Genomic DNA, 26,712 nt, shown 5'->3' with positions numbered 1-26,712 from the left:
GGCTCCGAAGGGCCCAGGTGGCCAGCACCATGGCAGGGTGGGGTACAGAGAACGGGGCTGCAGAGGCATTTGGCTGGATGGAGATGGCCTGGCCAGAACAGATCTCCTCTTTGCAAAACTGAAATCTGCCCACATGGGAGAGGCTCTAGATATTTGGAGGGTCCCAGGTGGGTCAGGGGAAAGAAGAAAGAGGAAGAGGGGGAAAAAGACTTCCCCAGATCATCAGATATATCTTTGAAAGAGGCAGGAACTGGGCAAGGCCCTCTCCACCACTGCCCATCCCTTGCTCACCACCCCGCCATCACTAGGAACGTGTGCACACACATGCATGTGCACATTCACTCTGCCCCTGATGAATGGATGGCCTTCTAGACACACCCCTCTAGCTCCTGGGAATGGTGAGACTATTTGCATGAGGGGGCAGCTGTAGGTGTGACCAGAGCATGTGGCCCATGTTTAAAAGGCACAAGAAATTAGCAGGCAGACATTGTGCACTCCCACCACCTGCAGCCTGGCCAGGATGGGCCATCATCCCACAGGCTTCTGGAGGCTGAGCAGAGAAGAGTGGACAAGGCAGGCCAAAAGGAAGGAGAGTTAGCAGGCAGGACAATGGAGTCACAATGCAGACTGGCAACCATATGGCCCTCTTTATTCTGTACAGCACTGTGTCCAGGAGCTCAAGGTGGGATCCAGGCTTGGGCAGCTTTGCAGGAAGTATGGGTGGATGCATCTCTGCTGTCAGTCTCAGTGTAAGTGCAGCCTGTACCTCAGTTCTCTCCGCTCCCATTCTGGTGAGGGTCTGAAGACCATTCTGCAGACCTTCTGTGTCTGGGGTAGGCCCTGTGGCTAGAACACTGTCTGACAGCGCCTCCCCACCTCATCACTGTAAAATAACACTGCTCTCCACCCCAAGAGCCCCTGGAGAGATGTATTCCTCCGTCTTCTCTAAGAAACACATGAGGCGGGCCCTGCCCCAAGTTCAAGCTGCAATCGGGCAAGAGCTTTCCAGGACCTGGGGAACCTCAAGCCAGGTCCTAGAGAGAGGGAAAGTGGAAGCCCCACAGAGTCCCCCCACTCCTCCGTCTACAAGCCCTGGCCTAGAGCCCCACGGTCTCTCCTCTCTGTCACAGTCCTCCAACTCCTGCCTGGCTCAGCCCCCAGCCCTCTCCCCAGCCTGCCGCCGGTCCAGAGCCAGCCGGAGGGCGTGCCTCACAGTCTCCGCATTATTTAGGACGTTGTACCGACTCAGGGCCACCAACCGATCAAACTCCTTGGGCTCATAGGTGAAGTTCATCATGCCATAGGGGGTGTCTGGCCCATTGATGACAAAGTCACCAAAGGCCTTCTCCTCAGCTGTCTGCCGCTCCACACCTGTGGGTGGGGATGTAGAGGAGAGGCCAGGCTGGGCACTCTGTGGAACTGGCTGGGACAGCCCAGAAGCCTGCCTTGCCCCAAGACATCTGGCTGGCTCTGTGTGGCCCTGCTTGGGCCCACATCTCAGCTCTCACGCCATCAGGAGGAGATGGTCCAGTGTGGGTGCTGAGGTCCAGGAAGCAGAGAACAGCAGTGGTCAGCTCAAGTCCTCTAGGAGGCACATTTTGGTACACTGTCCAGGGGAGCTACTCTCAGAATAGCATCCCATCACCTCCCAGGCTCTGTAAGTCAGACCCAGGCCCAGGGCTTCCTCTTACCTGGGGCCAGGTGTGTGCGAAAGGTACGATTGACAAGCGGGAAGTGCAGCACGATGGGTGAGTGGGGGTCTTTGGCCTTGACAAACAGGTAGCACTCATGGGGCTCCTCCAGGTCCTCAGGGCCCACCTCAATTCTGGGGAAGGGGATTCCACGGTCCAGGCAGTACTTCTCTGTCATCTGTAAGACCTGGGCGGGGAGGCAAGCTCCTGACCTGCCAGTCCTCCACCCTGGTCCTGCCCCCACCTGCACTCGCACCTTTCTCAGCCAGTTTCCTCATTGTAAAATAAAAATGGGAAGAGCTATGTAGTGCAGTTGTTATGAAGATTAGCAATAATCAATTATGACCAACAATCAATAATCTAGTGCCTCTACCATCTTTCTCACTGTCATTCCTCCCATAACTACCCATGGCCTTCCCTTCTCGGACCTCTCTCTTCTCCTTGTTAGGGGGCTGATTCCGATTTCACAAGGTTGACACTCAGTGATTACAGAAGGTTAGCAGCGGACGAGGCTTCATCAGTCCTCCAATCCCAGGCTCTCATCGGACCCAGGAGGACAAAGAGGAGGCCAAAGAGAGATGGGCTGCTCCAGCATCACAACTAGAACCCACATCCGGATGGCAGTGTCTGTCCGCTGCCCTACAGAGTCTGAGGGAGTCGTTGCTGGAGTCTGCCTGAGAGGACTCTGGTGGCTGTGTTGTTACNTTCCAAATATTTAAAGAAGGCAAAGTCCATGAAAGAGAGGCAACAAACAAGAACCCTACCCAAGGAAACAGTTCATGGAATAATCATGAAAATACCTTAAAATACATATATTATCATCATCAGAGTTAAAGGAGTGAAGCTTATTATTGCAATGCAAACAGGTAGTTTTGGAAAAGATCCTATTAGAGAAATTAAAGTGAAAAATGAGGGGCTGGCTGGTTAACTCAGTTGGTTAGAGTGTGGTGCTGTTAACACCAAGTTCCATGGTTTGATCCCTCTACCTAACAGCCGCCAGGAAAAAAAAAAAAAAAGAAGAAGAAAAAAAAGAAAGAAAGAAAAGAAAAGAAAAATGTGATAGTCAAAAGTTAAATTAAAAAACCCAAAAGATGGATAGAGGAGCAGACTAGACACAGGTGAAGATTGTATCCATGAACGAAGAAGAAAAAAAAGAAAGAAAGAAAAGAAAAATGTGATAGTCAAAAGTTAAATTAAAAAAACCCAAAAGATGGATAGAGGAGCAGACTAGACACAGGTGAAGATTGTATCCATGAACTAGAAAATCATGCTATGAAAATCCCTCAGAATGCAGCACAGTGAAAAGAAAGAATGTATAAAAGGGAAGTTTAGGGATATAGAGCATTGATTCAGATATTCCTGTATCCATTTAATAGGAATTCCAGAAAAAGAAAATGAAGAGCGCTTTTGATAAAATTGGGAGATAATTTATTAGAACTTCAAAAAGACATGAAACCAGAAATTGAAAGAGCTCACTGATAATTTTTTTAAGCTCACACTTTAGAAAAATCATAGTGAAACTTTTAAAAATCAAAGACAAAGACAAAGCCCTAAAAGTTGGAAAAAATACAAAATACCTACAACAGAATGAGAATCCATCTGACATCAGATTACTTGTAGGCAATAATGCAAGAAGTCATTAATATCTGAGCAAATATGATTGAAGCAAAAATTCTATACTCATCCAGACTAGTATTAATAAGTCAAGGCAAGAAAAGACAATTCCAGACATACAGGGACTCAGAATGTTTACGATCCACAGACCCTCCATTAAAGAATTATTCAATTTTGTACTCCAGCAAAAAGAAAAATAAATGTAAAAGAAAAAAAGGAGTTGTAAGAAGCAATGGCAAGCAAATAAATCAATAAAATATATTATAAGTGAAAGTAAAAATTCCTATTTTGAAGTTTTTAATACATTGAAAATAAAATTCCAGGTAGTTATAAAGTTTGGGGAAAAGGGCAGCAGGATGTAGGAGAAGAAACACAGGAAACTAAAAGCATGATAAGCTACTTGTCTTGTTTAGGGGGAGAAAATAGAGACTGACTGCCTTTTTAAAATGAACTTTTTAGAAATAAAAGCTTAAGAATTAAAAGCTTAAGGAGAGCTAACAATGCAAATAACCCTAATTTCCAGCAGCAGGGGAATGTATAAACAAACTATGGTATATCCATATAATTCCTACCCAGTAATAAAAAGGAATGAACTACTGAGGACACAACAACATGACTGAATCTCAGAAGCATTGTGTTGAGTGAGAGAAGCCAGACATAAAAGAGTACACATTATACATTCCATTTGTATGAAGCTCTGGAAAAGACAAATCTAATCTATAGTGAGACAAAGCAGATCAGTGGTCACCTGAGGCCAGGGGTGGGGAGACTGACTGGGATGGAACACAAGATTACTTCTGGGGGTGATGGAACTGTTGCATACCTTGATTGTGGTGGTGGTTATGTGTATATAAATTTGTCAGCATTCATTGAACTGTACACTTACTCTTGTACCTTTACTGTGCACTTAGAATGGATGCAGGCTATTGCATGTAAATTATACTTCAATGAAGTTGACAAGAGGAATCACCAGAGTACTAGAAATAGAATGTATAACCTTCAACAGCAGAGGGGGGATAATGGAAAAAAGAGAAGTGAATCAGAAAGCAAGAAAGGGGAGGGGGAAAAGAAAAGCATGGTAAACAGACAAGTGTGTCTCAAGACACAAGACTTGCTACAAAACCCCTTGTACTAGTCCATTTTTGTGTTGCTATAACAGAATACCTGAAACTGGGTAATTTATAAAGAAAAGAGGTCTATTCAGCTCATGATTCTGGGACAACTGCATCTGGTATTGGCCTCATGGCAGAAAGCAGCAGGCAGCCGAGGGATGCACACATGGTGAGAGGCAGCAAGAGAGTGAGAGGGGCCAGGATCCTGTAAACAACCAGCACTTGCAGGATCTAATAGTGCAAGAACTCACTCACTAACCAAATCACCCCACTTTCCCAACCCTCTCCCCTGCCCAGAATATTTATTCATGAGGGATCCACCCCCATGACCCAAACTGCTCCCAACACTGCCAAGATTTCAACATGACAACATACCCAAACTTTATCATCAACATACCCAAACTCTATCACCCCTCAAGAGGACAATTTGATACCAAATGATGGTAAATAAATAGAGACATGGGGGTGGGGAGGGAAAGGAAGGGATGGAGTGCAGCTTTTCCTGGAGCTCAAGATGGAAGTGAAAGTCTACAGGCCCTTAGATGCCTTGAGGTACCCCCAGAAAATCCTTTGGGGGGACAACATACCCAAACTTTATCATCAACATACCCAAACTCTATCACCCCTCAAGAGGACAATTTGATACCAAATGATGGTAAATAAATAGAGACATGGGGGTGGGGAGGGAAAGGAAGGGATGGAGTGCAGCTTTTCCTGGAGCTCAAGATGGAAGTGAAAGTCTACAGGCCCTTAGATGCCTTGAGGTACCCCCAGAAAATCCGGGTGGTGTTTAGGGAGCTGAGGAAGGCAGAGGCCGGGGGAAGCAGGGAAAGTGAGGGGTGGCTTCAGAGGCACCAACCAGAACCAGAGGAGACACAGGCAGAGGCCACCTGGGCTTATTGCAAACACCACAGCATCCAGGTCCAGAGGGACTGGGTGGGGTTGGTGGGGCAAGGAATATGCCCTGCAGGAGGCCACGCAGGGACAGCTCCACATCAGTAGTCTTTTTTTTTTGTGACCGGCAACGGATCGCAACCCTCAGTGTCACGCCCATACCGGACCGGTACCAGCTACGGGATCGCAACCCTCAGTGCTGCTCCCGCACCTCACTCAGCCAGTGAGCGGCCGGTCTGTATGTGGGATCTGAACCCTCGGCAGGAGCGCCGCCACGCTTCCCAAGCAGCGCACTGTAGCAGTGCACCACCGGGCTGGCCCACACATCAGTAGTCTTGAAGCTCCCCACGTGAATCCAGCGTGTGCAGCCTGGGTGAGACCCATCACTCTGAGGTCAGAGGATAAAGAGGCAGAAAGGACTTGTAAACACCAGCGAATCAGCTGGAGCCTATCTCAAGAGCAGCTGACCTAGCTCCCTGCAGCACCCACTCACCCTCTCCCCACCCAACTGCCCCTCTCTGGGGAGTGCCCTGCCTCTTCTCCTCTGCCTTACTCATATTTCCTCCCTTTATCTTTTCTTGTCTCTTTCTCCCAACCTTGCCTGCTTTTACCACTTACATTTCCAAAGCTTTCTACCTAGTACTGATGATGAGACTTTAAAAAAATTAAATGGCCTTTATTATATAATTTTCTTCTAAGGGCTGGGCCGTGGGTCACTTGGGAGAGCGTGGTGCTGACAACACCAAGTCAAGGGTTAAGATCCCCTTACTGGTCATCGTTTTTAAAAACAAAAACAAACAAACAAACAAAAACCTATATATATATATATATATATATACTTTGTTTATTTGTTTCAGCACCAAAACCTAAATCTTACTAAAATAAATGGTTTTTAACATATGTGGGCTCTGACAGCGCCTCCCCACCTCATCACTGTAAAATAACACTGCTCTCCACCCCAAGAGCCCCTGGAGAGATGTATTCCTCCGTCTTCTCTAAGAAACACATGAGGCGGGCCCTGCCCCAAGTTCAAGCTGCAATCGGGCAAGAGCTTTCCAGGACCTGGGGAACCTCAAGCCAGGTCCTAGAGAGAGGGAAAGTGGAAGCCCCACAGAGTCCCCCCACTCCTCCGTCTACAAGCCCTGGCCTAGAGCCCCACGGTCTCTCCTCTCTGTCACAGTCCTCCAACTCCTGCCTGGCTCAGCCCCCAGCCCTCTCCCCAGCCTGCCGCCGGTCCAGAGCCAGCCGGAGGGCGTGCCTCACGGTCTCCGCATTATTTAGGACGTTGTACCGACTCAGGGCCACCAACCGATCAAACTCCTTGGGCTCATAGGTGAAGTTCATCATGCCATAGGGGGTGTCTGGCCCATTGATGACAAAGTCACCAAAGGCCTTCTCCTCAGCTGTCTGCCGCTCCACACCTGTGGGTGAGGATGTAGAGGAGAGGCCAGGCTGGGCACTCTGTGGAACTGGCTGGGACAGCCCAGAAGCCTGCCTTGCCCCAAGACATCTGGCTGGCTCTGTGTGGCCCTGCTTGGGCCCACATCTCAGCTCTCACGCCATCAGGAGGAGATGGTCCAGTGTGGGTGCTGAGGTCCAGGAAGCAGAGAACAGCAGTGGTCAGCTCAAGTCCTCTAGGAGGCACATTTTGGTACACTGTCCAGGGGAGCTACTCTCAGAATAGCATCCCATCACCTCCCAGGCTCTGTAAGTCAGACCCAGGCCCAGGGCTTCCTCTTACCTGGGGCCAGGTGTGTGCGAAAGGTACGATTGACAAGCGGGAAGTGCAGCACGATGGGTGAGTGGGGGTCTTTGGCCTTGACAAACAGGTAGCACTCATGGGGCTCCTCCAGGTCCTCAGGGCCCACCTCAATTCTGGGGAAGGGGATTCCACGGTCCAGGCAGTACTTCTCTGTCATCTGTAAGACCTGGGCGGGGAGGCAAGCTCCTGACCTGCCAGTCCTCCACCCTGGTCCTGCCCCCACCTGCACTCGCACCTTTCTCAGCCAGTTTCCTCATTGTAAAATAAAAATGGGAAGAGCTATGTAGTGCAGTTGTTATGAAGATTAGCAATAATCAATTATGACCAACAATCAATAATCTAGTGCCTCTACCATCTTTCTCACTGTCATTCCTCCCATAACTACCCATGGCCTTCCCTTCTCGGACCTCTCTCTTCTCCTTGTTAGGGGGCTGATTCCGATTTCACAAGGTTGACACTCAGTGATTACAGAAGGTTAGCAGCGGACGAGGCTTCATCAGTCCTCCAATCCCAGGCTCTCATCGGACCCAGGAGGACAAAGAGGAGGCCAAAGAGAGATGGGCTGCTCCAGCATCACAACTAGAACCCACATCCGGATGGCAGTGTCTGTCCGCTGCCCTACAGAGTCTGAGGGAGTCGTTGCTGGAGTCTGCCTGAGAGGACTCTGGTGGCTGTGTTGTTACCGTAGTAACAAAGGACAGCCGACCCAGATGCAGACCCAGACCCAGGGAATCCTGAATGGGCAGGGTCTAGAATAGGGGGTCTTCTACTGACCAGGATAGAAGCCTCCTGAGGACTCTTTGGCCCCCTCTGCCCACCCCTCCCACAATCTCAGCAATTCTCCTCCCGCTGGGGAGGCCAGTACCGCTAACAGTGATCAGAGGGCACCCCACCCTCAGAGCAGAACCCAGGCCGTCCCCAAAGGGCGATCCCCAAGCACGCAGCCAGGCCCTTCAGCAGAGCCCTCTCCTCCTCCTCCTCCTCCCCTCCCCTCTGCTCACCTCAGGAGCTGCCCCACCTCACCTCCCCCCTCACCTCAAAAGGGGCTTCCAAGGAGTAGTCAAAGGACAGAATGAGGTCCACCCCTCTCTGAGGCAGCAGAGCCAGTGGGAATGGAGAGTTGATGGCAAAGCCCCCATCCACCAGGTACAGGCAGTCCCGCATGGGAGTGAGCTGGTTGGGGAAGGCGTCCGGGTGCGTGTCTGCAAGGTGCACGTGTGCGCGCACAGGGAGAAAGACAGCAGCTCTTGCTAGCAGCCCTCTTCTTTTTGCATTCCCATTCGCATCCTCTCTGCAGAGCGCTTTCTCCCTCTGTCTCTGACAGCCTTGGGGTCTTCCACCCCAAACCTTGGCCCTGCTTTCCACCTTCCAGCACAGTAATCAGAGTCCTTCCCCATCAGTCCCTAGGCATCAGGACCCCCAGACAAAAGCCAGGGCTGACCCCAGGGAGCCAGAGGCACAGGCAGGAGGGATCTGACCTCCCCCACAAGGCAGCACCCACCTTTCCAGGCCACAAACTCCCTCCCAGCCACATAGTCCTTGTGCAGACAGAGGCTACGGGTGAAGTTAAAGTTCTCGGCAGAAGTGAAGCGGGAGGTGAATATATCCAACACAGCCTGGGAGAAGGGCCCCTGCGGGGTGAAGAGCCTAGTTCGCAGCCGCGCAGGGTCATGCAGTTGCAGCTTCTGACAGTCATCTAGGTAGGAGTGGGGACAGTGAAGTGCTACGGGTGAAGTTAAAGTTCTCGGCAGAAGTGAAGCGGGAGGTGAATATGTCCAACACAGCCTGGGAGAAGGGCCCCTGCGGGGTGAAGAGCCTAGTTCGCAGCCGTGCAGGGTCATGCAGTTGCAGCTTCTGACAGTCATCTAGGTAGGAGTGGGGACAGTGAAGTGCAGTAAGAAGTGGTACCCTCCTCTGTCTAGCTACCCTTACAGCTCAGGGGTCCACCCCCACACACTGTGAGTCCTCCCTGCATCCCTCCTCCTCCCCCAACCCACCTCCCAGGCCTCTGACCACCACTCCATAGAACTCCCTTTTAAATGACTTTTTCTTTTTTATCCCCCATGTTTTGAAACTTGCCTATGACACTGGATTTATTAAATAATAATTGATCTCCCACCCTTTTGAAAATAAAGTTGTATATACAACTTCGGTTCAGAATTCCATCCATTAAACACTCACTGAGCAGTTACTACATGCAGTACTATGCTAGGCATGAGGGATGCAGAAGTGAATAGAGCCTGGTCCTGGCCCTCCAGGGTTCACAGCCAACTTTGTGTGTGTGTGTGGCGGTGGGGGGAGGTCACATGAAGAGATAATAATTTGTAACAACACCCCAAGGTAAGAACAACTGTGGGTATGTGCACACTATTGTCCTATGGGACTATAGTGGCAAGACTCGCAATCAGCCTGGGGGGATGGAGTAGAAAAGAGAAGACTTCTGACAAAACAGTGAGCTGAATCCTAAGAAATGAGCAAAAGTTACACAGGGAAGGAAGGTGGGAAAGGTGTTCTGTGCAGTAGGGCTCTCACAGGCCACTTAAGGACCAGGCCGAAGGGGAGCCACTGAAGGGGTGTGGACAGAGTATCACCCGAATACCCAGTGGGCCTGGGCTGAGTTGACCTAATTGGAGCCCAAAGCAGAGAACTTGAAGGTGTGGCCTCATCACACCCCTGGGCATCTAGAGACCCTAAGCTAGAAGTCATTTCCTCAGGAATTCCCTGAATCCAGTGGGATAGCCAAGTCCTTTGCCATCCTCCCTTACCTCTCCATACCTCTGCCAGGGCCTTATTGCTGGAAAGCGGTTGTGGAAGTGGGGTCAGGGTCTCTACCCTCACCTGTAATGTTTACACTGCCTCTGTGCCAGTCCAGGAAGCTGAGACTAGAGCCAGCAGTCTTCAGGAAGATCTCATCCAGGCTGGCTGCGAAGGCACTGCCCCACATACCTGACGAAACAGGCAGGACCCCATCCCATATTAGGGCCTGGCCTGGGCACCTGCCTGTCTCCCACCCTCCAGCCTGCACTTACCCTGCAGGTAGCACATCCGGGGCTCAGGCCAGAGCTGCAGCAGTCGTCCCATGAAGAACTCTGAGCCAAAGAGTTCAGTGGGAACATAAGCTCCATACTTGGGGAAGCCAACCTCGTACGGGGTGAATTCGCACCACTCTGAGGGCCCGAGTGAAGAGAAAGTCACCCAGGGCTTCCCACTGGGGCCCTTGTGCCCAAGCAGGAATCTTTGACTTGCCAAGAACAGAGGCAGCAACCCCATTGTGCTCCAAGGCCCGTTTATCCACCTCCCATCTGTACCCTGACAGACCTGTGTTCTTACATCCTCCTACCGACCACCTCCTCTACCTCCTTCTTTTGTCTCCACACCCAGGCACCTGCAAATTCTTCCCCACTGATGTTGGTGTGGACGTTGACGCTGGCATAAATGGGGTAAGGGTTCTGACCCTGGCTGATCGCTTCATGCTGGTCAGACAGCTTGGCAGGGTTTTTCTGGACAGGAAAGAAGGGAGGCAGCTCAGCTTTTTGGGAGTTCTCGTTCTCCATCCCCATGGCCTGAGGCCAATAACCTTCAGGGTGTGGCATGCCCATAAGTGAGCTTTGGATTACAAGGCCAGAGCTGCAGAGACAGCTTTCTAAGGGACAGACTCTAAGCTGAAGCAGAGGTAAAGCCACTGTGGATTTTGTATAATTCCATGGCTATAGGAACACCCTCCCCTTTCTTTCTCATTTGAGAAATCATAGCAGAATGCAAGGGAGTCAGAGTTACATTTTTAAAGGAATCGCTGAAAATCCAGTCTAATTTATGCAAATAGTAAGTCACCAGAAAATGTAGATTCTTTACTTAGAAATGAGGAATGTTTTGTGACATGCACCCACAACTGATGACCACACACCAGTGGTTCAGCCGCTCTGGATCTTCTCATTGCCCAGGACAGGCTGGGCCTGCAGTTCTAGGAGCAGCCGCCAGGTGGCGTGAGTCATGGCCACATTGGCCAACGAGAGGGCATGGCGCTGTGCCTCCCGCATGCTGAAATCACCTTCAAAACATACCTGTGCTATGGCCCTACCCGAGACCAACTAAAATCAGTATCCCTGGGAGTGGGGCCCAGGCATTGGTGTATTTGAAAAGCTGTGCAGGTGATTCTAATATGCAGACAGGGGTTAGGAGCCAGCAAAGTGAAATGGTGTCAGCCACCCTGGTGTCTCACCCCTTTCCCCCAGGACGGCTCAGACCTCAGGGCCAGCTTTGCAAATCTCAGATCTTAGCCTGAGGGATAAGGCAGAAACAAGTTGAGTGGTAAAGGGATAGAGAGGAGCCATGTGCATTTACATCCTGCTCTTCTCTTACCTCCTGGTACAGGAAATACTCGATGAGGAGGCCCCAGAGGTCGATGAGGGACACGCTGTGGCCGCTGCTCTCACGGATCCCCAGTTCCTGAGCGTAGTATTGTAGCTGCTCTGTGGACATTGCCCCCATCTTACTGCTGCAGACCCGAGCTTGGACATGCTCAATGGGGCCCTGCAAGGCCACCTGGGACCAGGCTGGGTCCTTATAGAGTGTGGAGATGCACCTGGGGACAGTGGGAATACCTGTGGGTTAGGGCAGGGAAGCATGGCTAGGAGAGAGGGATGCAGGAGTCTGTGAGTTACCCCCCTCTGCATCACATGCACCTGCTACCCCACACTCTCACTCAGAGGAGCCCTTAGGATTCAGCCCTTTCCTGCCCCTCTTGACTCCCTTGAAGGCAGGATCCCCAGCCCCTCCTCAGCAACACCATCAGATCACCAGGCCACACCCCTGCCTCTTCATGGATCTCCTTTAGTCTGTGCCCTACCCTACCTCACTTACCAAGTAGACCCAGAGACCCCACTGAGGTAGGTCACAGTATCCAGGAGACCAAGCTCCTGCAGCCCTGCCAGGCTGCCATACAGGGAAGACATGGCTCGAGTTCCACCCCCGGAACCCAACACAGCCACCACAGGCACCTGGACACAAGAATAATGATGATAACAACAACTACTACTACCACTGTCATTTACATATGATTGCTTGTACATTATTTTGAGAGCCATACATATATTTTCTCACCGAGTCTTCACAGCAGCACAATGAGATCCCATTTTGCAGATGAGCAAACTGAGGCACAGAAAGGTTAAATAATGTGCCCAGAGAGCCATACATATATTTTCTCACCGAGTCTTCACAGCAGCCCAATGAGATCCCATTTTGCAGATGAGCAAACTGAGGCACAGAAAGGTTAAATAATGTGCCCAAGATCATACAATTAGTAAGTGATTAGCTATCAAAACCAAGCAGTATGGCTCCAGAGATGGCTCTTAACCATCATACCAGGAAGATATGTACGCAGGAGATATATTTAATTCACCCAAAACTGCTAAATCAGGGTTTCTCAACCTCAGCACTATAGATATTTTGAGCTGGATAATTCTTTGTTCTGGAGGCTGTCCTGTGTGTTGTAGGACGTTTAGCAGCATGCCTGGCATTTACCCAGTAGATGCAAGTAGCATCCCTCTGCCTCTGCCCACCCAAGGGACAATAAAACATATCTCTAGATATTGACAAATGTCCCTGGGGAGGGAAGGATGAAATCACCTCCAGTTGAGAACCACTGAGCTAAAGTAACAAAGACCAGCAAGCAGCCTGGACATGCTCCAGACGTGAGAGGCACCCAGACGTTAAGGTCCTCTTCAGGATCACAGGTGCCTAGTGGGATCATATTAAAAGCTTTTCAGCTGCTCAGCTTTTCCACGAAGGTCTGCCTCATTCCACCCCAGACTTTCAGTTCCTTTCCCTGTCCTCTTTTCTTCTTCTGTCTTGAAAAATTGCTCCCTAGCTACTGCTCACCAAGGGCACTGTTGCTACAGAGTGCTGGATGAGACAGTGGATATCTGGCACAGAATGGGCACGCCTACTGACGGAACGAACAACCTGGGCTTATTCACCTGGTCAGCGCTGGGCACAGGCTCCATCCTCTGAGCTCTCATGCAGCCCAGAGGAGCCACCAGCCTGCTCCTGACTTACCCTAGGCCCTAGGCCTGTCTCTCCACACTCCCAGCCACAGGCCGACTGTTTCTTTGCTCAGTGGATCATACGGATCCTCCACTTCCAATTTCCTTTGACTACTACTGACTCTACTGTGTCCCCCCAAATTCATATGTTAAAGCCCTAATTCTCAATGCAATTGTATTTAGAGATAAGGCCTATATTGAGGTGATAAAGGTAAAGTGAGGTCATAAGGGTAGGGCCTTAATCCATCCCATAGGACATGTGTCCTTATAAGAAGAGAGACAGACACTAGAGTGCTCTCTCTCTCTCCCCCCTCTCCCTTCCCCCTCCCCCTTCCCCCTTCCCTTCCCCCTGCACTTGCACAGAGAAAAGGCCATGTGAAGACGCAGTGAGAAGGCGGCCATGTACAAGTCAGGAAGAGAGGCCCCATCAGGAACCAACCCCGATGGATGGCACCTTATCTTGGACTTTTAGCCTCCAGAGCTGTGAGAAAATAAATTTATATTGTTTAAGCCACCCAGTCTGTGGTATTTTGTTGTGGCAGCCCAAGCAGACTGATACATCCACCCTTGGCCAGGGCTGTTCAGCGCTCATTCCACAGGGGTCCTGACTCTCCTGACTGTGCCAAGCTCAGGTGAGCAGGCCCACTACCTCCTCTTCTGCTCCCCAGACTTCTTCTAGGCTTCCTGTCACCTCTTAGCCACACAGTCCTCTCAAGGGAAGAGGTTGGATTTGGTCCCAGCAACCCTGGGGTCTGGCTCCTCCTCCATTCCATACCTGGCCACCGTCCAGAGGCTCACTCAATCCCAACACCTGCTGCAGGGCCTTGGCCACAACCTGCTTCCTCTTGTCCAGAAACTCCTGCTCCCCGTCACAAAGGTCAAAGCCAAGGCGCAGGTCCAGGTCCCCAGATCTGCCATAAGTGGGGTGGGAACTGGGTGACTATCCAGTGGAGGAGAGCCTCAGGCCCAGCCCGTGTTTCATAGGAGCAGATCCACACTCTGTGGAACCTCTCAAAAAAGGTCCTAAGGGACTTCCCACCAGTACAAGAAGCGGGGAGGGAAAGGCGTGGTCCCTAGGCCTGAGCCGAGTGGGCAGGAGAGCAGAACACATTGGTGTTTCCCCACACTTCCAGCCCAGCCCCAGGAGGCCTTCTGCATGACGTCCCACCTCACCTCACTTCTGCCTTCAGACTCAAAGCCACCTCCTGGCCCTGAAAGAGACAGCAGCCCCATCCCTGAACATGCTGAGCAGGATTCTCCCAGAGAAACTGCTCTCCACCTGCAGCCCCTGTTGCTCTGGTAACTGCGGCTGAGCTCTGGGCTGGCCTGCTCTTGCCCCCCTCCCAGAGTTCTCCCCCAGGCCACTCTTGGGGGTTGCAGAGCAGGCAAGGGTCCCTTCAGCACCCAAACAGAACCTTACCTCCCCCAGGGCCATGAAGCGCTGCTCCTCCTGGCCTAAGGGCAGCGAGGAGAGCAGAATGCCCCCCTCCGTCAGCTTGCTAGTCTGAGCCTCCTGTTCAGCACTCGGGCTGCTCTGTGGAGAAGAAAACACCCAAGGAGCTCTCCAGCGTGGAAGAAAATGTGCCTCCAGGGTGGCTCTGGAATGCCTCTTGGCTGGAAAGATTCTATCATCCCTCCCTTGGCCTGTGGCTCACTCACCTGTAGAACTGTGAGCTTCTCTGCCAGCTCCACATGCAGCTGGGAGCTCAGCATTGGATTCACATGGAAGGTAAAGGCAGATGGGAGGTCTGGCTCCATGGGAGGCTGCAGGGGCAAGAGCTGTGGCTTCTCGTAGGCACCAGGCACTGCCAGCTGGATCTGCCTGGAGCCTGAGAGCAGAGGGCCCAGGTGAGGGGTAAGAGTGGGCAGGTATGTGTGCCACTCATGTGGCAGTACCTGGACAGCAACAACTCCTCCCTTCTCTTCCCCTAGGAAGTGGCAGCTTACCACCCTGCTCGCTCTTAGGCACTCAGGCCATAGAAAAAGCATCATGAAGGACACTCGGGGTCCTGAAACCTGCCTTGGTCAGAACTGGGGAAAGGTGGGAAAGGTGGGAAACACACAAATGCCTAGGGAAGGAGAAAAGGCATTGAGTAGGGACAGAGAGGGCCCTTGCCCCTGCCCATGGGGCTGATGATTTTGAGATTATTTTATTAAGCATATAACTATATAAAATTAATTATATGCTCATTGTTATATTAATTGCTGGTTTTCAACTAGTGGTTTTCCCATCTTTTGCTCCCATTCAAACTCTATTCTCATTGCCTTGGGGGAAGTTTGTGGCCAGAGAGAAAATAGAAATAGGCTGCAAGTCGTTGTGGCCTTTGTTTCCAAAGGTGTAAGGACTTGGGAGAACATAGGGGGGTTGCAGAGGAGGTAAAAGGAAGAATGAGATTGATGGGTACAGAGAGAATTTCCGTCTTGGAGAAGCAGGGGAGGGCCAGCTCAGGCTGGGGGAGGCGAAGAGGTTGGCCTGGGGGCCATGGAGGAGCTGGGCTGCTTCCTGCCCTGCTTCCCAGCAGCTTTCTGGGGAGGAGGCCAGACCCCAGAGAGAAATGGCTGCACTGACATCCAGGCAGAGGAGACCACTGACAGCCTCACAGAAGAGTCCCAGACCCCAAGCACAACATGGAAGCAACAGAGACCCAAAGGGTCCAAGGTTGGCAGACACCTCAGGAGCAAAGGTCCAGAGGGGGTCACACTCCCTACAGCCCTTCCTTGCACTAGATGAGACCTGAGACTTGACATGCCCCTGGGGTGGGATGGAATTAGAGAAAATAAGGAAAGTAGGATTTCACTGAAACCAGGGTTTATGCACTCGGGTGGAGATGTGCTATTCGTAGGAGGAAGCAATATAATCTTTGATTAAGAGAACAGATCCTGGAGTGTCACAGACCTGGGTTTGGTCCTGGCCTAACCACTTACTGGTGGTAGACCTTAAGCAATGTTCTTCTTTGAGCCTTGATCTTATGAATTAAAAGAGGATGATGATTGTACCTACTTTATGGGGGTTGTTATGTGATTAAAAAGATAAAACATATGTAAAATGCTTAGCAGAGTGCCTGACTCAGAGTAAATGCTCTGTGTTACCCAGCAGGGCTCATCCCACAGGCTGTGACTCCCAGCATTGGAAGGGGGCCTGACTGTCACACCGCCTCTGCTGCAAGCCCAGGTCTGCATTCCGTCTCCTGAGTGGCTACCCTCCGTGACAGACTGCACTGATGGCCCTGGTTCTTCACTTCCCCCACAGGCATGCGTGCTCTTTGCCATGTGACTTCAGCTCCTCCTGCTAAAGAGGCCAACTGTATTCCCTGCCCTCCAACTTTGAGTTCAACCGTGTGACTTGTTTTGGCCAATGTTAGTCAGTGGGCAGGATGTGACCAAAGGCTTGAAAGGCACCTGCTCAATTGGGCTTGTTCTCTTGTACCTCTGCTGATGCCCTAAGAACATGCCCAGGCTGGTCTGCTGGTCACAGAAGGTGGGTGAGTGACACGTGCGGTAGAGCCAGGCCACTCCTGCCAAGCCCAGTATTAATTACCCGAGCCCCAGCTGACTGCCGATGTGTGAGCTATATAAATGCTTCCTGTTGAAGGCCACCGAGATTTTGTGGGTGTTGTAGACCAGTAGCTGGACTGTTACAACCTCCATGCTTGAACACTTGATGTGTGAGCTATATAAATGCTTCCTGTTGAAGGCCACTGAGATTTTGTGGGTGTTGTAGACCAGTAGCTGGACTGTTACAACCTCCATGCTTGAACACTTTCAGGGACAGGAAATTCACTGCCTTCAGGGGCAATCCATCCTTGGTCAGCTCTAAGCAATGAAAAATTTAAGAACTTTCTACCCTAGATCCTCCTCCTTGACATCAGCAGCCCCAGGAGAGAAGGCAAGACTCAAGGCCACGGGCCAGACTCACCATACTCTTGATGCGAGTCTGTCCTATGTCCTCCAACAGTGCCCTGGATTCTCACACAGGGATGAGCCTGGGAAAAGCAGAGGCCTGTGGGAGCCAGACAGCCCACAGGGCCCCTCCACAGAGCCCAACCAGGATGTGTCCAGGTAACAGCCTTCTCAGGACCTGTGCCTTATGGACAGGGGTCTTCTGTTGTGGCCCCCAAGGTCACACCCAGCCCCTTCCCAGGATTCAGGAAGTGGCCCCTTCAGCTGTCTTAGCAGCCAGGGTCCCAAGGGAGTAATGTAAGTAATGTGTTGTGCACAAGGTAGGAAGTCCGGGTCCTGGGCTGTCCTCCCAGGTGCAAGACAGCCTCTGGTCCCTCAACTCTGAAGATGTCTCTCTAGCACATCTTCCCTCTGAGGAGGGGCTGAGTGTCCTTCAGAGGCAAGTGGGCATCAAGGGCTCAGTCATGGACTGTGCACTGCCCCCAGCCCCAGATAGCTCGCCTTCCCTACTCACCACCAGGACACCATGATCGCCTTCCCTACTCACCACCAGGACGGGGCTCAGTCATGGACTGTGCACTGCCCCCAGCCCCAGACAGCTCGCCTTCCCTACTCACCACCAGGACACCATGATCGCCTTCCCTACTCACCACCAGGACACCATGATCGCCTTCCCTACTCACCACCAGGACCCCATTGGTGATGACTTCAGACGCAGGCACCTGGCTGCAAAGGACGAGGGGCTCATGGGACATCTGGCCTGCTTGAGATGGCTGTTGCAATAATAAGATGACCAAAGCAGCTGCAAGAGCCTGGGGAGCATGGCTGGGCTTGGTGGTGGGGTAGACCTGTCAGCCAACATGCAAATGGGTAGCAAGACGAGGCCATTTCCTCTCAGGCCAGGCCCACAAGGCCAGCACAGGACATGATGATGGCAGCTGGGAGCTGCTGTGACTCAAATCTCTGTGAGTCTCAAGAGAAAATGGGAAGACATCAGCTCTGCCTGGACTCACCTCTTCTCCAGAACAAATTCCACTTGCAGCTCTTGTGAATCCTACATGGAGGGAGTGGGGAGCACCAGTTTTTAAAAGGATCTAGGGCTGGCCGGTTAGCTCAGTTGGTTAGAGCGCAGTGTTATAACACCAAGGTCAAGGGTTTGGATCCCTGCACCGGCCAGGTGCAGCCACCAAAAAAAAAACCACATTCCAAAAGACTCAGGAACCATCTCTGCCTCCCACCCCTGCTTGGCTCTCAGGACTAAAAGAGGAGACTTTACTGCAGCTTGTTATGGACACAGGAGGGACAGTGGCATCTCCACACAGCAGAGCATTTTTCATTCAAAAATGTGTGCCAGGTGCTGTTCTAGACACTGAGGATTCAGCAGTGACTGAGACAGACTAACCACTCTGCCCTCAGGGAAGTCACATGTTGGTTTCACACAGGGGGAAAGTATTTGAGGGAAACCGTTATAGGGTCAGTGCTGCAGGCTGGAGGAGGGCCTGTCTTGGAGGCTTGGCCTGTGCTGACCGGAGCCCCCTCTCCTCAAGGTTGGCTCACCAGTAGCACAGGTGGGGCTTACCTGTTGGTTGAGTGGGAAGGTGTGTATGTGGGGTTGGCCAGGTTTGAGGCTCCTCAGGTCAAACAGTAGTAGGGAGAGCTGGTCGCTGCCCAGGATATCCTTGTCATAGAGGGTGAGCTCCAGGACGTTCTGGGGATAGGGCAGGCAGGAAGTCGCAGCCCAAGGCAGGACAGAAGGGCAGCACCCTGGAGGAGCACCTCTCCCTGCAAGGTCCAGCCCCTGATGGCCCTCACCTTCACAGCGCCGTGGATCTGGTAGTGAAAAGTCTCATGGGCAGGAAGTCGCAGCCCAAGGCAGGACAGAAGGGCAGCACCCTGGAGGAGCACCTCTCCCTGCACGGTCCAGCCCCTGATGGCCCTCACCTTCACAGCGCCGTGGATCTGGTAGTGAAAAGTCTCATTCCACTCGGGGTCACTGCTGTTGGCCACCATCCTTGTCTGGGCGGGGCTGGGGGACGCCGTGGGGAGCCACAGTTGCACATAGCAGTCTGCTTTGGACACTGCAGGTGGAATGGGATGGAGCAGGGGTCCTCAGCCTCAAGCTACCATTGCTGACAAGGTTTCCTGGAGGAGGCTGGGGCCAGAGGGAAAGGAGCAGAGAGGAGAGAGCAGGCTGCCCATGTGGTGTGGGGTGGGGAGCTGGGGAGAGCTTTGGTGTCCTCGACTTCATCTTGATTAGTTGCACCTCCCATCCAACTGAACAGAAATCCTGCAGTGGCCAGTGGAAAAGATTGTGTGGCAGCACAGGCAGTTGAATAATTTCCAGATACTGCCTGATTCAGGCAATAAATCCCCTCCCAGTGTGAGCATTGGCATGGAACGCTCCAGAGAACAGGTGGCAACTTGTGGTGACAGCAGGCCTCTCACCCAGGGCGGCACTTCCTAGACTGAGGGAGGAGCCCAGAGTCTGCACAACTCTTCCCTCCAGCCCCTGCCTGTCTGCCCCTTCCCAGGGCTGCCTCCCTTGATGGTCAGCACTAGCATACACACTCGTGCACACACAAACACACGCATGCACATACATATGCACGCACACATGCATGCACACATGCACACACACGCACGCACGCACACTTCAGGTCACCCCTGGCTGAGCTCTGAGGAGGTCCCAGGGAAAGGAAGGAGAGAAAGAGTGGAACGGGGGTCACTCACACAGGTCTGTGCCCCAGATATTCTTGGCCCTCAGCACTTTCACCTGGAGGTCATAGTATGGGTGGGTTTCCCGCTGAAACAACAGAACTCCGGGTACTCAGTTCCAGGAAGCCGGGTGTGGGGCCTAGTCCCCTCCCTCCAGTCATTCCCAGCTCAGGTTTCCCCTTTTCCCATCATGGAGCAGCAGCATGGCACAACATCACTGATGTCGCTATCCCGGGGACTTGGGAGACCTTGGCAAGGCCCAGGCATTGGGAGTTTAGCACTGTGGTGATAAGCTTGGACCCTGGAATCCATTGGGCCTGGGTTCAAATGTAAGGTCCACCACGGACCAGCTGAACTAATCATGGCTATCACATGCCACAAACTTGAAATTTCCCTCAGACTACAGTGCCCCCGTGTAGCTTGCGAGCTGCAGGGAGAGCTGGGGTAATGTGTCCAAAGAGATCAAATACTGTATCAAGAGAGAAAGCTGCCATCCACCACACCCTCTAGCTCCCCGACAAAGGCTAGAAGACAGCCTAGGAGGCAGTGGGCAGGTGGATGGAAGCCAAGAGTCACAGCCATACTGGTCTGACAAGTCACTAAGGAAATTGCAGTTTGGGTTCAGGAGAGATAACATCACATCAAAATCCCAACAAGTTCCTTATTCCTTCACCCCTCAGTGCATTCTACAGCCACACTAAACATTCTTGGCAAAAACCAACCAACCAAAGGCAAGTGTCACATGACCTCACTCTCCATTTTCTAATTGTAAAGGGTTATTTTCAAGAGCCAAGGTCTTGGCCAAACTTTCTAATTTAAGCTCTGCCAAGTTATCTGGAAGAAACCTAAATCAAAACCCAGTGCCAGGCTGGCCTCAGTCCTCACAGGGGACCACAGCTCCCAAGATTCCTCCAGTCTATATTTTCCTAGGTAAGATCAGGTACGTTACCCGCCAGTGCCTCCACTGAGGTCCCCTCTTCTCTCTCTTCCGTAGCAGCACAGCCCCCAGGAGGGGCAGCCCCTTGCCTGCCAGCCACCTTGGCCAGAGTGCCCAGAGCATGGCTGGGCAGCCCAGTTCCCAGCAGGGAGTCCTGCCTGCTTTCCAGAGCCACCCTGCTGTCCTCTCTTACACTCACTGCTAGCTCAGGTCTGACAGGTAGCACTGGGGTGGGAAGGGTGGAGCTGCCTGCTCTGCTGAGGACTCAGGGCTGGGTGGCCTGCTGGAGCTGGAGGTGGGGTTTGACACGCTCCAGGAAGTGACTGGAGCCTAATTTCCTCAGGTAGGAGGCAGTTCAGTCCCTCTCCAAGAGACTCTTGTCTTTGGTTAGCACTCTGGTTCCCAAACCAAGCCCTCTGGTTATCACTGGGCTGCTTGTGAAAAATGGACATCTGAGCCTCACCCCCAGATGGTCTGATTCGGTGAGTGTGGATAGAACCTAGGTATTCATATTTCCAACAAGCCCTGTAGACAATGCTGACACAGCTGGCCCATGGAAGAGCAGCTTGTAAGTGCTGGATCAGGAACTAGTCCTCCAGCTGTGGAAAAGCCTAAAACCAACCATTCTTCAAGTCCCACCTTCCCCACAGCTCTTAAGCAGAAGCATGGAAATCTGGTTCAGTATTTAATCTGGACTCAACCGTGTTTTCTTTTTTCTTTTTGGCAGCTGGCCAGTATGGGGTAAAAGATGTTTCTAATCTCTCTCAGCCTCCCTCATTTACTTGCCAAATACTGAGAGCCTGCTGTGTGCCAACCTGTCCTAGGCCCAGGAACACAAAGGTAAGGAGGGCCCATCCATACCCTGAATAAACTCACAGCCTCATGACTCCCTGTGGCTTTTGCTAAGGACTTCTTTCTGGGTCAAGGTACAAAGTTAGCAATATGGTCAGGTGGTACAAATAAGAGCAGCAGATAAGACAGGTCTGCCTACGCTTAAAGCTACTAGAAATAAAGGCTTTAGGGAGTTCTCTTTTGATCACTGCAGGCTCTAGGCTGCAGATGGTATGTAATGTCCCCTTTTCTGTGGACCATGACCATCTAGGTAGCCAAGACAGGCACAGTGTCCAGTGAAAGAAAGGATCTCTGGGGCAAAGAACTACTGGGAGATACATTTCTGTCCCTCAACCAAGATTTAGTCATCTCTGCCGTCTTTCCCAAGGCCTAGAGTCAGAGGTTGAAAGAACATTTAAAAAAGAGGTGATTCAACTCCCAAAATGAACCAACTGGGCAGGTTCAGACCAGAAACTCCCAGAACAAAAGGGGATATGACTGCTGGTGGCTGGGTCCCAAGGGAGGGCCTGTTCCTCTTAATTTCAACTGTGAAGCCAAGACCTGGGTTAGGGTCTCAGAAATGAGTCGAGCCCTCTTTGTGATCTCTGAGAATATGTAGAGGGGACCCATGGGTCCACACCAGAGGAGCCTGAGGCCCAGAGCCAGCAGGTGGCAAAGCCAGACCGGGGCCCAAGCGCCCGACTGATTTGAGTGCTTTCTGGGCTGTTCTACACCCTCTGGAAGTCATCTGCTGTATACCTCAAAAAGTCACAGCTCTTAGTTCCAGATGTTTTTCACTCCCAGAAAACTCAGGATGGTCACAGACAGCTCAAGGCAGGGATGATACAAAAGGACCAAATTGCCTTTTTGGAGCTGGCCAGTGGACCAATACTTCTCCACTTCTCAAACATCCCTGGGTCCCTCAATCCGACCAATTCCTCCAGTCAGCCTGAACTGCAGGAAGAGGCACTAGGCCCTTCCCTACTATGTGAAGTGAAGAGGGAAAACAACTGGATTATGTAGAGTTCCAGTGTGCCCAGAACTTTGTGTGAATGAAAATGCTCTACACCTGTGTGTCAATACATCAGCCGATAGCCACAGTTGCTGTACTGGGCAGCACGCATCAAGACATATGTGAAAGTGTTATATTGACATTTTTCCTTAGTTGTATATTGGCTTATTCTTCTCAATTCTTAGCCAAATCACTATCCTTTCATTGTTATTTTCATCAAACTTCAGAGGAGGGAGAGAGGAAAAAAAGAGGCCCAAATAGGCTTGGTTTCTTGCTTGACCATGTTTATTACGAGGAACAGTTAAGGGAGATTCACCGGTCCTCATTACAGAGCCTTCACCTCCAGCCTTCTCCACACCTCCGTGGGGGGCAAAGTCTAGGGAAGGAAGAATGGACTTTGGGAAGACAGGGTGGTGTACATACACCAGAGGGAAGAAAACACACACTCTTTATTCCATTGCTTCAAACACAGTTTGTAAGAATGGCAGATACGAATGCAGCAGGTCAGGAGGCAGGGCTGGCATGGCGGGCAAGTTCCTGCGTACAGCAAGTTGGGCCTGATGCTTCTCTGCAGCTCTCAGAGGAAGTGCAGTCCGAGCTGGCACAGACAGGGCCACGGCAGCACTGTTTCCTGCAGGTGGGCATGGCCAGTCAGGACGGTGGCTTTTCCTTCTCCACATGCTGCTCCACAGGGCTCTCGTGAAGCACTCTCCCGCCTCACAAACCTGAGCAGAGTTCCTCCTGTCTGAGAATGGTGCTGGTGGCCCCCACTCAGTCTTCCCCAGCCCCTCCAGAAAGCATGTCTAGGAGAAGCCTAGTCTACTTACCACCAGCAAGTTGGCCTATGACAGGGAACACAGCACGATGCGGAAGCTTAAAAAGGACCACAGTATGTCAAGGACAGGCCACTGAAACAGTGTCAGTGTTGGACATCATCACCATTAAAGACACCCTCACCACCATTAAAGACACTGCAAGACTGCGAGTCTGCAAAAACCCCAGGGAGGACAGGCTGCAGGACCACTCTCCTGGTGTGTCCTCAGTTTGCAATGCTAGACACTCCACCTCTGGCAGGGTCCCTCATGCTCAAAAGATCTGGCAGTGAGTTGTTTTACAAACCCATGTGCTGCTGCTCCTGCCATCCTGCACCACTCTCTGCTGGTCCCAAACACCTCACAAGCACGCCTGGCATCATATCAGTGTTAGTTCCTGATCTGATCATTACTTGTGTGTAGCAGAGATCCACCCTCCTACACTAACCCAGCACAATCCTCCAACCTCTGCAAAACAAAGCCCGGCACGATGGCAGGCTAAGCCGTAAGGCAAGTGGATGGAAACCGGCTGGAAAACAGAAAGGTGCTCAAAGCACAAAGAACTCCGCTTACAAGGACTAACCCTACCTGCCCGAGAGGCTGGTGAGTGAAGCCGGAGCAGATGCCTCCGTGGGATGTGTGCCTAGGTGATCACACACCAACGCAGTGCTGGCCCATCCTCAGGAGCTGCAGTCACACCCAACCCTGAGGGGAGGTGTGCAGGCCCTTTCCTAGGCAGACAACGGTGCTCTCCTAAGCTTCTAGGCATAGAGTATACAGCCAGAGAGGATCTATTTACAATGAATCTGACAATCAATTATCATTTTATTCCTAGAAACTGAGACTTCCTCTTGCTTCTCATTTCACCTTGTTTAAGTATTAGTTATTCCCTGTGTCAGGAAAGTGGGAGAGAAAGCCTGGGTGGGGCGGTGAGGTGAGAAATAAAGGAAGAAAATAAATAGTGAGAAAGAAAAGGATACTAAAAACTAAAGAGACCAGCAGGGTATAGCTAAGACACAGAAATAACTGGTGTTAGAAATGAGCTGTTTGGTCTATGCAGATGGAGTAGATCTAGTATTATCATCTCACAGGACTCTCTAGTCAGCTATGCTGAGGGGTCCTTGTGAAGTTGTGCACTTAACAGAAAAACTTGCGATAAACAACCCTGTGATTACAAAAACTTGAGATAAGTTTTCTTATTCAGGTGATTGGTGTGCAAAATGCAAGATAGTGCACCTCTTCCTGTCCAAGCAGGAATTAAATTCTCTGGAATTGCCCACAACATAATGGTATAAGGTTCAACTAATTTCTTTTTCTACTAAAAAGCTGGCCGTGCCAGACAACAAGTCTGATTAACTCAAAGATGTTCCAGGGCGTAAAATAGCCAGTAATGTCCAAATGGAGAGACACCTGGTGGTGGCAGCCTCCAATTCCTAATGCTGGTTGCTCCTTCACCTCTCTGGGATAGCTGAGCTGTCCATCTGCTGAATCCTTGGAATGCTGGGCTCAGGTGTCAGCCGGGTTTACCTCCTTGGAACAGAAGTAGTGCACAACCACTCCATTGGGGTATCTTGCAAATGCACTGTAGGAAGGAAGATGGCTTGGGACTGAGGACTGCCTCCAGCAAACTACTTCTCCTGTACCTGTAAGAGGCACCTTACCCAGGGGCCATCCCAGAAGCAGCCCACCCAAACCCTAAAACATGGCCCGCCCTGAGAGCCTCTGGATTTCTGTAGCCACCATCTCTGTGAAATAACCAGAGGATGAGTTGCACATAGTTGGAATGCATGGGGATGTTTGTTAGCAATCCATGCAAAGCACGTGGCACATGGGCAGTGCACCGACCCACAGCTCTGTACTGCCTTACTGACAGCCACCAACGCTCATCAAGTTTAGGCTAATTCTGACAAAGGACAGCAAGTTAGGTCTTTCTAAAGAAAAGGATTCTTGCAGCCACATAAGAAAAAGGACAAATCAGTCTTTTTTGAAGGAAAGGGGATGGACTATAGCATACGTCTTCACACTATGATGCTGGATCAGGATTACTCAGGTCATGAGGTAGCAGCTTCAAAGATCTTTTTCTTCCTTCAGAGGCTCATCTTTAAAAAATAATGACTTTCTGCCTACATAGATCTCTTATAAACCCCCTGGCTACATCATCATTTCTAGCTGCCAGAGTTTTATGGGCAAGAATTCAACAGCCCCAAGCCATGCATTTCAAGTCTCTAAATTCTCAAAGTCCACCTCCAGTACAGACTGTTCTCTGAAGGCTCAAGAACTCAAAGTAGTCAGGAGAGGTATAGCAGCCACACTTCCTCCTCAGTTAAAGGGCAGAAATCCATCCTGAGCATTTCCCACCTCCCAGGGAACCCTCAATAGAAAGATGCTGCTTAGGTGCAGAGGAGGCTCACCTGTTCCCAATCTTCTTCTTACACACCATGCACACCTTCTCCTCGGTGATGATGCACTTCACCTGCTGGTGTAAAATCCGCTCTTCCTGGACCTAGAAAAACAGAGAGATTGGGGGAGAAGTTCCGTGATCCAGCACACAGAAACAGAAGGCAGAGGCTGGCACTGTTTCATCTCAGCCTTTACAGATTGAAACCTTGCAACTAAATGTCAAGTTGGCTACTGGATCAGCTTGAGCTACATTGTACAGGAACAGAAGGCCTTGATCTGAATGGAACATGTAGAAACTGTTTCATACAAAAAATAAAAGCCCACCCTAGAGTCTAGAAGGCCCATACCCTCAGGAACTCTGCATGGAGTAGGTTCTTGAGCACTTGATTGAACCGTTTCTTTTGTGCATTTTCTTCCAAGACCTTTTCCAGAAATATGCGTATGTCATTGATTTGAGTGTTTGCTGGCAGAAGGTTGATAGCCTAAAGACAGGAACAGAGATGGGAACAGGGTGAGTGAACAGGAGTGAGACTAAGGAAACTTCTAAAGCCACAGAGCGCTCAGACCCTAGTCTCTTTTTCCATCCCCTTTTCTCATGCGGTGCTCCCTGTAAACACCCTCCATTTCCCTGAGAAGAACCTCTGACCTTGGTGGTGTCTAGTTTGCTGTGGTGCAGCTCAAGGACCTGCAGGGCGGCCTGGAGGTTGGCTTGTGGCTCCAGCAGATCGAGCTTGATTGGCCCCAGGCAGTGAATGCTGGGGGGCGACAGGTACATCCGAAGCAGGGACAGATACACCTGTCTCAGACAGACACCAGCCATGCATGTCAGGCTGGCAGCACCCCTCCCAGAACCCCTAGCACTGGGTATGTCTAAAGATTACAGGGGTTGGTCTATAGTAACAGCTGTCATCGGACATTTAACACTCATCATTTTCACCTTTTTTTTTTTTGTCTTTTTCCGTGTCCGGCAACGGATCGCAACCCTCAGTGT

At 51.2% G+C, this 26,712-nt stretch overlaps 2 protein-coding genes across 4 annotated transcripts in view; both read right to left on the bottom strand.

Annotated features, from left to right (window-relative positions):
- Nucleotides 1-615: 615 nt before the first annotated feature.
- On the bottom strand, nt 616-20,894 carry PLA2G4F (phospholipase A2, group IVF). Its single transcript, XM_008587437.1, has 21 exons — nt 20,679-20,894; nt 19,745-19,817; nt 18,956-19,092; nt 18,594-18,722; nt 18,028-18,068; nt 17,698-17,740; nt 17,031-17,097; nt 14,774-14,943; nt 14,535-14,648; nt 14,288-14,325; nt 13,890-14,025; nt 11,934-12,070; nt 11,433-11,655; nt 10,459-10,573; nt 10,103-10,240; nt 9,912-10,019; nt 8,575-8,769; nt 8,109-8,275; nt 7,053-7,239; nt 6,238-6,732; nt 616-876 (listed from the first exon to the last, which is right to left on the bottom strand). The coding sequence occupies exons 1-20, from the start codon at nt 20,787-20,789 to the stop codon at nt 6,512-6,514; spliced, it is 2,550 nt and encodes an 849-aa protein (XP_008585659.1). The 5' UTR covers nt 20,790-20,894; the 3' UTR covers nt 616-876; nt 6,238-6,511.
- Nucleotides 20,895-22,772: 1,878 nt separating this feature from the next.
- VPS39 (vacuolar protein sorting 39 homolog (S. cerevisiae)) overlaps nt 22,773-26,712 on the bottom strand; it is a 43,834-nt gene continuing 39,894 nt past the window's right edge. For all 3 annotated transcript variants that reach the window (XM_008587417.1, XM_008587423.1, XM_008587428.1), the window contains 4 exons: nt 26,368-26,517; nt 26,069-26,203; nt 25,733-25,824; nt 22,773-24,903 (listed from right to left, as the gene is read on the bottom strand). In XM_008587417.1, coding sequence (XP_008585639.1) covers nt 24,828-24,903; nt 25,733-25,824; nt 26,069-26,203; nt 26,368-26,517 — 453 coding nt within the window. In that variant the 3' untranslated portion in view covers nt 22,773-24,827. The remainder of the gene's footprint in view (nt 24,904-25,732; nt 25,825-26,068; nt 26,204-26,367; nt 26,518-26,712) is intronic.

This window comes from Galeopterus variegatus, unplaced genomic scaffold, assembly GCF_000696425.1.
Source record: "Galeopterus variegatus unplaced genomic scaffold, G_variegatus-3.0.2 Scaffold119, whole genome shotgun sequence".
Lineage (NCBI taxonomy): Eukaryota > Metazoa > Chordata > Mammalia > Dermoptera > Cynocephalidae > Galeopterus > Galeopterus variegatus.
This window is presented reverse-complemented; position numbering and strand designations above follow the sequence as displayed.

Bases quoted from the DNA above. Each gene is read 5' to 3' on its own strand.
- PLA2G4F (XM_008587437.1), bottom strand. From the start codon at position 20,789: ATGCTCTGGGCACTCTGGCCAAGGTGGCTGGCAGGCAAGGGGCTGCCC. The intron at 14,026-14,287 runs GTGAGGTGGGAC...CACTTATGGCAG, and splicing joins AGTCTGAAGGCAGAAGTGAG to ATCTGGGGACCTGGACCTGC. The intron at 10,241-10,458 runs GTGCCTGGGTGT...TCGGGCCCTCAG, and splicing joins CAGTGGGGAAGAATTTGCAG to AGTGGTGCGAATTCACCCCG.